Source organism: Stegastes partitus, unplaced genomic scaffold, assembly GCF_000690725.1.
Source record: "Stegastes partitus isolate 25-593 unplaced genomic scaffold, Stegastes_partitus-1.0.2 Scaffold2360, whole genome shotgun sequence".
NCBI classification, from domain to species: domain Eukaryota; kingdom Metazoa; phylum Chordata; class Actinopteri; family Pomacentridae; genus Stegastes; species Stegastes partitus.
Window position 1 is genome coordinate 21,236 of NW_007580091.1, and position 10,138 is coordinate 31,373.

The 10,138-nt window shown below is 42.8% G+C and overlaps 1 protein-coding gene across 1 annotated transcript in view; it reads right to left on the bottom strand.

The window, feature by feature from the left end:
- Positions 1-1,698: 1,698 nt before the first annotated feature.
- kiaa0319l (KIAA0319-like ortholog) overlaps positions 1,699-10,138 on the bottom strand; it is a 35,358-nt gene continuing 26,918 nt past the window's right edge. The window contains exons 18-23 of the mRNA XM_008304945.1: positions 9,257-9,416; positions 7,437-7,579; positions 6,556-6,678; positions 6,260-6,350; positions 6,034-6,125; positions 1,699-5,278 (exon numbers count right to left, since the gene is read on the bottom strand). Coding sequence (XP_008303167.1) covers positions 5,082-5,278; positions 6,034-6,125; positions 6,260-6,350; positions 6,556-6,678; positions 7,437-7,579; positions 9,257-9,416 — 806 coding nt within the window. The 3' untranslated portion in view covers positions 1,699-5,081. The remainder of the gene's footprint in view (positions 5,279-6,033; positions 6,126-6,259; positions 6,351-6,555; positions 6,679-7,436; positions 7,580-9,256; positions 9,417-10,138) is intronic.

Below are 10,138 nucleotides of genomic sequence, written 5' to 3' on the forward strand. Positions count from 1 at the left end.
TGTCCAGTCGACAGCCTTAAACCCAACGATGTTCAGTTTAAAACAGCGTTAGTACTGAAATTGCAGCATAGATTATCCAAATCATAGGAGCTGTGGTTTTATGATGAAGGAAAAATGTGTCACCAACTGTCATTATACAGCGCTCATGTGCAAAAAAAGAAGAAGCAATGTTCAGGATAAATGTATTCAAATTAAGGATGCAGCAACTGATCATTATAAATTATCATCATTATCAAGCAATCTAATGTTTTTTGTCTTTAGTATAAAAAAATACCAATAAAATCATGGCTCATATTGTAAAATCTGTCAAAAATAATTGCAATTATAATTTTTTTGACATACCTGTCATGTTAGAAAATAACTCTTATGCACACAAAGTGTAAATATGCTAAAAAAAAAGAAAAAAAGAGGAAAGTTTAAGTTATTTTTTTTTTCTATTAATGAAAAAATGTCAGAGTAGCTTCTTTTGTCCAACCAACATCCCCAAACCCAAACATGTTCAGTTTAAAATGACAGAAGTATGACTAATTATAAGCATTATCACAATATGGTGGGGCTGCAAGGTGACTCAGTGGGTAGCACCGTCGCCTCACAGCTAGAGGGTTGCTGGTTCACGTCCCGGTGAGGACACCTGGGATCTTCCTGCGTGGAGTCTCCATGTTCTCCCCATGCAGCGTGGGTTCTCTCCGGGTTCTCCAGCTTCCTCCCACAGTCCAGAAACATGCTGAGGTTAATTGGTGATTGTAAATTGTCCGTAGGTGTGAATGTGAGTGTGCTTGGTTGTCTGTCTCTAAGTGTAGCCCTGTGATAGACTGGTTACCTGTCCAGGTGAACCTGCCTTCACCCTGAGTCAGCTGGGATAGACTCCAGCCCCCCATGACCCTAGTGAGGATGAAGGTGTAGAGATGATGGATGGAAGGACAATATGGTAATAAATATAATATCTAAAATACTACAGAGATGACTCCACCTGCAAATCAGATTCTGAAGACAGGTCAACATGTTTGGTACCAACTGCAGCAAAAATAATATCTTTAAAATATTTTTTTTTAGTGGTAAAAGTTTAGAAAAAATACAATTCCCACTAAAATTGTGACTCACATTTGTCAGAATAGGATTTTAAAGTCTCGTTTTTTTCTTCATGTTATTGAATCCAATATAAAAGCTGGAAAATGAGCAAATCTTTAAATTTTGAGAGGCAGGAAACTAATTCTGTGTCTTCTGGCCTCTTTTAAAGGGACATTTCAGTTGCTTTTACATATAGAACACAACAAAAACTTTAAAATCTTCTCTAAAATCATCTTTCCTACTTGTTTGTCAGTCGTCAGCCCTCTACAGTCAAAGATGGAAAATGTCGACTGACCTCGGCTCCATCAGGAAATGAATCAAGAGGAGTGATGATAAAAGGCTTCGGTTATGGACCCCAGAGTCTTCAAACAGTGTTAATGGAGCAGCAAAGGTTAATGTGCTGATAAAAGCTGACGAGGAGGCAAACTGAGAGACAATAACGTGATCTGATCGCTGCAGCAACACGTGGGCGTCTGATTTACTGAGCTCAGAAATTTACAAGAACATAAAATAAAAAGCTTCCAGGTGACCAGTTTCATCTCATATAGACAGAAACATGTTGCCGTGACAACCTCTCATCCTAAATGTGTTCCCCAGCAGTAAGAAAAGTGATTTTTTTTGCCACTGAAGTCTTTGTTTAGATCAGAAAACTCAAACCAAAACATTTTATTTTAATTTACAGATTATCCAGTTGCATCAGGTCACAGAAAGAAAGGAAGGGGTGATCCTTCACTAAAAACTCGTTTAAAACAAAAAAACAAACAGAACAAATCAAAGCCCCTTCATTTGCTCCACGTGTTCTCCGTCTGCCTTCACAGTGGACTCATCGGAGTCGAGGTCAATTCACTTTCCACTAAATCCCAAAGACGACTAGTGAACGTAACAGAAGAAAAGCTGGATTCCGTCGCGTTAAATAAGCAGAAAAATTACGCTGAGATGAGGTTCTGGGAAACAATCAAATGACAGTGAGTCAGCGATTCGGTTGTGCAAAGAAACATGAGAAGAACGTGACAGGATCTGAACGTGTTCAACAGATTTTACAGAGTTGGCACTTGGGTGCGCTTGATTTTACTCACACAGGACTTAAACACTGCCGGAAAGATTCACTGGAGAGATAAAGAAAGTGATTGTAGCTTATTTCACAGAGTTCAGGCTGAACTGAATCAACACCCAAAGGAACAGTGGCTCAAAATGTGGATCCGTGGGGCAGCTTCACGTCCTGCATGCAAAGCGATCGCACAGCGAGGTGTTACGGGAGGAGTCTGGTTTGGTTAAAGTCTTCCACTGGGAGGCGTCGAGCCAACACCTCCGACTGCAAACAGGAGGAATAAAACCTCCTGCTGCGTCCTGTTTGAATTATTCTTATAATCTGCTCGCAGAAGAAGAGACAGCCCTCAGATTAACCTTCTGCTCTTGAAGAAATGATTTGTTTTTTGGGGACTGAGCTCCGTCTGGATGTGCAGCTTCCATCGTATCCCTAAACAAAGTTCAGTAATGCTGTTTGTAAAGCTCTGATCACACAGAGTTACTCATAACTGTGTCAGTTTCAAAGTTTAAAGGATGGATTCACAGCTTGTCTGATCTATGAAGAGCTCCCTTCTTAACGTCGGCGACGGGGGACAAAATCGAGCAAAAAAATCATCCAATATTAAAATATCTCCTTAAAGTTAGAATTCTCTGAGTAACAGCCGACCAATCCTGTCACGTCACAGACATGTATGTCAGTCTGAAAACAAAACTGATGCAGAAAAAGATGCTTAGAAACGGAGTAGCCACAGTTTGAAGCTCCGACTGTCCTGCTGCTCACTCTTTTGTAAAAACACTGCTGGAGTTTATATTTGAAAAAAATCTTAATTTTGTGTTTTTTTTTTTAGTAACTATAACATCCTGTTTATATGAAGAACATTGATAAATGGCTCGGCTCTACGAGGCAACGCTGAGCAACAAAACACAAAAAAAAGAGGAAATTTTTAACTAAAAAGACCAAAATTCTCATAAACATACTAGTTGGACTTTCTTGCATTAAAAAAACAAACAAACCTTGTAGTACGAGACCAGAACGTGGATTTTGACCCCCATCGCTTTAGAGAAAATCTGATTACATTTTTTTAACCCTCTGAACCCTAAAACCTGCCGAAATGACATCATTTATCAGAGACAGAAGCGTGTAATTTCTGAAGGTTCTTAAACTAATTATGTGTGATTCTGGGAAATCAGTCTAAGTTTGAAATTGTGATCTACTGTCAACATCACTGTAAATCACGTGTCATTTACAGATTCGCTAAAAACAAGCCGTTCATTCTAACCAGATTAAATGTAATAAACTAAACACTCTGTGCTCCTCAGCAGAACTGTGAAGCAGTCAGTGACTCTGCTGTGGTCTCACAAGAAAAGTTCTGACCTGCAGGATGTGTTTACGAGTGTGGAGATAAATTATAAATAGTTAAACATCTATAGGATGTAAAGCCTCCATTTGTTCTCCTGTTGTCACATCTGTGGAAAAATGTTGGGCATGCTGATTCCAGGACTTTTCAGTTTTATGATTTGTGTCATTCTGTGTGAAACTGAGCCGTCTCTCCTCCTTCATTCTGTTTAGTGAAAAACGAGGCAGAAGCTGCTCAGAGTTCAGAGGGTCAACGCTGCTATGAGCAGAAGAACGACGGCAGCCAGTAGAACCGGTTTCAAAGTTTACGCCTGACTGTTGTCTTAAGATAAAATGTGAAGCCATCCTTTAACAAACTGGGAAACAAAGATAAATGTCCTCAGATGTTGGAGACAAACAAAATCACAACAGAACAGAAAATGTAAAAGATTTCCCTCAAGATTAAAAGGCCAGCTTTGTCCTGGATTAAACCGACACCGTCCAGCTCGTGTAGACAAGCGCTAAAATCTCTAAGGTGCTTCTGGACATGAGCCGCATTCACATTCACTACGGAGCTTTGATCTGAACGAGGAGGAAAGAAACTCTGAATGCAGCAAAGTCCCGTTTTTATGGCTGAACCTTCCAACTTTAACAGACAAACTTCTCCCTTTTTCACACGCGAGACGAGACGGTTAAATCAAAGTGCATCGACAACTAGTCACAGCGACAAACAAAAACTCAGTGGTCTTCGTGGTTCAAGCAGTCAGTACATGAGTGAATATGGACGAAGAGCTCCGTCTTCCCTGTTGAGTGAACTCCAGTGTGTTCCAGTGACTTAAAGAAGCCTTCAGCTGTTTGTTTTTTTTAAAACTCTGACAACAGTGTGACTTTTCTGTGGGTTAATAACGGACATAAAAACATACAAACTGCTCTGGAGAAACATGTTTTGGCACCGCAGCCAGAAAAGTCCACACATACACCCGACACACAAACATGCAGCTGATCGCTCCGGCGTCAGACTGCACCGGAGCTGCATCCGTCGCTCTACATGCACGTGTTTTTTGACTTTTTTTTGTTTTTTTGGGGGGGAGGAGTGGGTCCATCACTGCTCTGTTTTGGTTGTTTTTTTTTTGTCTTTCCTTCAGTCAGAGCAGAGTTCACCATTGGTTTAAAAATGGCAGTGTTTGGTAGCGTCGGGTCGACCTGAAACAGTGACGTGTTTGTACATGCGTGTCTACGAGAGGCAAGGTGTCGAGTGGCTGGTTTTCGTGTCGTTGAAGCAGAGTTCATCTACGTCCTCTCGTGATGCGAGCCAGCAGTAAGAGGGCAGCGGTACATTCCTTATGTCTCTGTGTTCAGTTATAGGGCTTGTTTCTTATGTAGCGGTGAAAACACAGTGCTCAGCACGAGTTCTGAGTGAGAAGCAGTTATTCCGTCCCTCCGTTGGCTCAGCGTGGGAGCAGGTTTCAGCGGCGCGAAGGTGGGACGACATGTTTCCAGCATGTTCCTCCGTCCACCTGCTGCACAGCTCCAGTCTTCGCGGATGAGAGGTGTGAGGTTTTCGTGGAGGGAAGCAAAAGAAAAAGAGGAAGAGTGAGGATTGGAGGGAGGACTGAGGAGGGACAGCTGCCGGCTCCCCCCTCCTCTGTTGCTATAGCAGCTCCTCCCGTTGCTTCTTGGGCCGGGCCGGGCCCTGGCCGTTCCTCAGGGATCCGTTCTGGGGCCTCAGCAGGTGGCCTCGCTCCTGCTCCGTCCAGGGAACGCCGCCCTGCCCGTCGTCGCTGTCCAGGTCCGAGTCCGAGTGCATGAGGGCCGAGGAGGTGGGAGCAGGAACCGGCTTCAGGCGGGCTGGCAGGAGGACACGGGAGAAGAGTTGGATCAGAACAGGATTGTATTTAGTCCTCCATTTAAACAGGAGATCCATGTATTAACCCTCTGAACCTCCAGGGCATCATTAAAAGGCATGTTATCTTCTTAAAAAATAAAAATATCGCCAAAGTTACATCATTTGTCTGAATCTAAAACTGTAAAAACAAAGAATCGTCAAATTCTTTTAACAGGAATTAAACTGCTCTTCTGCGACAGGCTGTTCAATCAGAGAACTGTGAATATCTAATCAAAAACACTTCATTATATTTGGCTTACTTAAAAATTTGCCAAAAATAAAGTGTTTGCTGTAACCCGATTCTGTTTAATGCTAATAATTCTGCACTCCTCAGCGCAACTTTAAAGGTTTAACCGATTCAGCTGCGACCGACAGTCACGTGACAGAAATTCTGGGACAGTTTTCAGCCGAATGTAAATAGGTAAATATCCACAGCATGTAGAGTTCCCAGAGTTTGTAACAGCTGGAAAATGTTGCACACGTTGATTCTAGGTTGTTGGTAAAATAGAGAGTCAAAGAAAGTAGGGAACTATTGAAGCTGTGGTATTTTAGAATGGATCACACCATCTGAATTTTGAGGTTTTTCACTTTCAAACGATGTACGCATTTGTGACATTTGAATCAGAATCTGGTCAAAATACAGCAGCAGACTTTGAATTCAGGACAGTAAAGGTGAAGTGGAGCTGGTTGTGTTGTGTTGTCAGTGAGTCTGTCTCACCAGCTCTCGGCGGCTGAAGCTCCAGACTGTCCTGCTCGTCGGCTTCCAGTATTTTGTATCGGCTTTTGCTTCTGCGCACTTTGCTCTTGCGCCTTCCAGGACAAAAAAAACCAAACAAAAACCAAGAGTGATGCGTTGGTGTTAAACAGGTAGAGTGCAGCGCGTACCTAATGATATTTAATACGATTCCTAACATATGATTTAAAACTTGCGGTGTTGAACTCACCTGTTGCAGCAGCACACCATCCCCCACACCAGTGTTGCCACGGCCACCACGATCATAAAGGAGGCTATAGTCACGTAGAGTACGCTCCACTCTGAAAACAAAACATGTGTTGGACACAAAACCAGAGTTTGTTACTAAGAACGGAATAAGCGCAACGTAAACATACATCAAGACGACAAAACCGTAACCACATGAACCGTCTCTATATTCACTCTGTGTTCAGTTTCACTACGTAAACATGCGTCTGACTCTCAGAAGGACAAAAAGCTGCTTTCGACAGATTCATCTGGTCTCACCACAGTTGCTCTCTGTGTCTCCCAGCTGAGCTCTGATGAAGTTCTCCATCCAGAAAGGATGGCAGACGCAGCGCCGAGTGAACGAGTCGCACTCGCCGTGACTGGAACAGTTGAGCTGACAGACTGAGGAGCAGCAGAGTGGAGGTTTAGTGAGGCCAAAGCTTTAACATCACAGAGGAGAATATTCACAGGCCACCTGAGTACAAAGCCCCCTTCACACATGAGCTTCTCTTCTTTAACTGCAAGACCAGGAAGTACCAAAGATTTTATATGCAAGTCTGTGTTATACTGCACAGATTATATTTCTGAGTTCTCTCTCCTTCTTTGTGGTTGTCCTGTTTCCACAGAGGTAATGGATTTTATACTGCAGACCAGAAACTGCTCAGGGTTCAGAGGGTTAAGTGACGAGCCTCTCTCTTCCTGCTTACTGACATAGGACAATGTGGTGGGCGATCATATGTCACTTGATTTGTTGTCTATGACAAACATATAACGTACACGTAACGTAACCCTGAAGTCAGCAATGTCACACGTCTCATGTCTGAAGAGGGCTTCAGACTAAAGCGTCCAAGTTTCACCACAGAGGAAAGAATAAAGAGTCAAAACTTGTAGCAACAGGTCAAAAACCTGAGAGGCTCTGAGTGGCCTCCGTCCAATCAATCACTGTCATTATCTCACCATTATCTTAAGTAACAGAACCAAGAGGTCAAAGCAGCTGTTCCTGAGAACCGCCTGCAGCCTCAGGCTCACAGTCACAACAAATAAAAACGCACCGTTTACTGATAGTTTATAATCTAATATATAAAATGCCAACGTCAACATCCCTTTTTCCTTTACTTCTTTCGTCTGGCTGCATGCATCGACACCTGCCAGGTACTCACTGACTGTGTCGACTCGTCGGGCCTTGTAGATGAAAAAGTCATTCTTCTGTTTGCGCAGTTTGTTGCGGAGGCCAAGTGCAACGCTGCGACCGGACAGGGGAGGGCGCCCCTGACCGCCCGACACCAGGAAGACCAAACGAGTGCTGAGGACGACAGCAGGGAGAGTAATCACCAGTAAGTAAAATCAATTGTTTGCTCTCAGGTAATCATTTATTAATATGTTAATCATTTATTGGTGATCCGTAGCTTATATGTTTATTAAAGGTGTGACGGTGGGTGAAGCTGATTTCTCTTAGTGTTTCTGATATGATCCAAAGAACTCACAAATCTCATGTTTTCTGTTATTTTAGGATTGAGTAGTAAGGCTGCTCCAGCCAGGTTTTATCTTTTGCACATGATCCGAGTCATTTAATATTTGGTATGTGCCGATATCCAATAATATTTTCCAAGTTAACACACACTTCAGGTGTTGTACATCAGCTGTAGCACCTGGTTGTTCCACCAGGTAGAACCTCCTATACTGTTAAATACTGAAACAATCAGAGCAGGTCCGTGTTGGCCAGCAGAGAGCGCTGTGGGGGTTTAGCTCATGAATGGGCACCAGGACAAAGACTTCTGAGGCTTAATGACCTCCAGCCAGTTGTCTACACAAGCTGGAATCAGCTAAACTCCAGATCTTGGTGGTAAACCTAACAGCTACTTGAGCACTATGTATTTGCGTTTATCTTTTCTGACACCGAGCTGGTTTTCATTCACCATATTGTGTTTTTATCACTCTATTAAATTTTAATGATTTCATGACTTCTCTGTTTTATTTCGCTGTCTTGTGAAGCACTTTGAACTTTGAAGTGTGCTCGACAAATAAAGAATCTTATTAGAGATGTCCTGATCAAATTGCTTGCGATCTGAGTCACATATTTAGCATCTGTCGAGTCCCAATCTAATACCATTATTTCTAGACAATACAGATTTGGACTATTTTACATCAGCTGTATTTACGCTACCAAGTAGAACCTCTAATTGTTTAATACTGTAGGGACCAGAGGAGGCAGTAGCTCCACGTTGGAAAACAGCGAGCATCGTAGGGGTTTAGCGACCATAATTCCTGGACTATAAGCCGCTACTTTTTTCACACGCTTTGAACACTGCGGCTTAAATAACGATGCGGCTAATTCATGGATTTTTTGGTTTCTACGAATTCGCCTCGAGACCAAAGTGACGCTGAGAGCGACGACGACAGAGAGACTGAGGAAGTGACGAAGTGATTCTGAGGCTGTTCAGCTCCTGAAGACACTGAAGAAGACGACTTTAGTGGTTTTAGTGCAGGAGGAAGATGAAGATAGCCATCAGTGACTTTTCCTGGTAGCTGCTGGAGTTTTATTTCCTTAACCAGCCGTGTTACAGGAAGTGTTCAGAAAAAAGCAGCTACGGTACGCATTTAAATAAAAGTTAAAACATCTTTCTGTGTAAATATCTCATGTTCCAACGTGGACACCTGCAGCTTAGAGACCAGAGCAGCCTGGATATGTACACACCTGGTTTCCTGTTCAGAGTCAGTGGGTGGAGCTTATATTCAGGTGCTCAATAGTCTGGAATTTACGATAGTAAAGGGGAACCATGACAACGACTTCTGAGAGGCTTAATGACTTTGTACAAATGCATGTATATTAAACCCAATTAAGCCAGGATCTGTTGGGTCCAGTACTAAAAGTCCTGGCTACTTTTACTCACATCATGTGTCTGCAGCTTTGCCAGTAATAAAAATCTGTACAAGAAAAATAAACGTTAGGAAATTTTTTAAAAACTGGAGAGTAGCTCACCTGTGCTCGTTGAAAGCACTGATCTCTCGTACGATGATGTCGCTGTCGAGCACGCCCAGTAGCACGCCCACCTGTCGCAGCAGCATGTCGCGCTGACGGTGGGACACCTGCGACACCGACACCTCCAGGACCAGCTCCACCAGGTCGCGCTCCCACAGGTCTGGGGTCAGAGCACAGGGATGGGGAGGAGGACAGTGAGAGCAGGAAACCGAGAGGGAGAAAGTGACACGAGAACAACAGGCTGCATCCATCTGACACGATGAAATCTGGGAACGAAGCCAGAGCCCAGAGAGACGGATTAGTTTCTGTCTGTGCACCGTATGCTGCACTGACCTGCTCAGCCTTCTGCTGCTGCCGGCTCAGGCGCCTGCTGGGCGCATTCATTTGCATGCACAGATTTGTTGAAAGGGAAGAAGACACTTTTACATATGAAGCCGTGTTTCAGTACGGTCTTTATTTTTTCAGAATGCTTTTTAATGAATTCAGGATGATGTTTTCACAGTTTCATACATGCATGCTTTTCATCACGGCCTCATGCAGTCGCTACAAATGTCTTTTTTATGCTATCAGATAGATATAATGAGGAATATTCTGATCCCGCTTTGGTCAGATCAGGACAATTCATTTTACATTTGTTTAATGACAATAAAGGCTTTCTGTTTCTATTTCTATTCAGACTGATTGGTATCAGCGTGAACCTAAACCTGATTCCTGTTTTTGCTTTGCTTTCACAGACAAATTTGAATGGTTTTCTTCATAAATGTGGCCTCATCGATCAACTATCATTTCATATAAAAAGCAAAGTGATCAGATTTTAAAAGTAGGTTATAAGAAGTTAAAGAGGCTGAAACACACTGGGAACCATTTTAGAAAGGCTAAAAC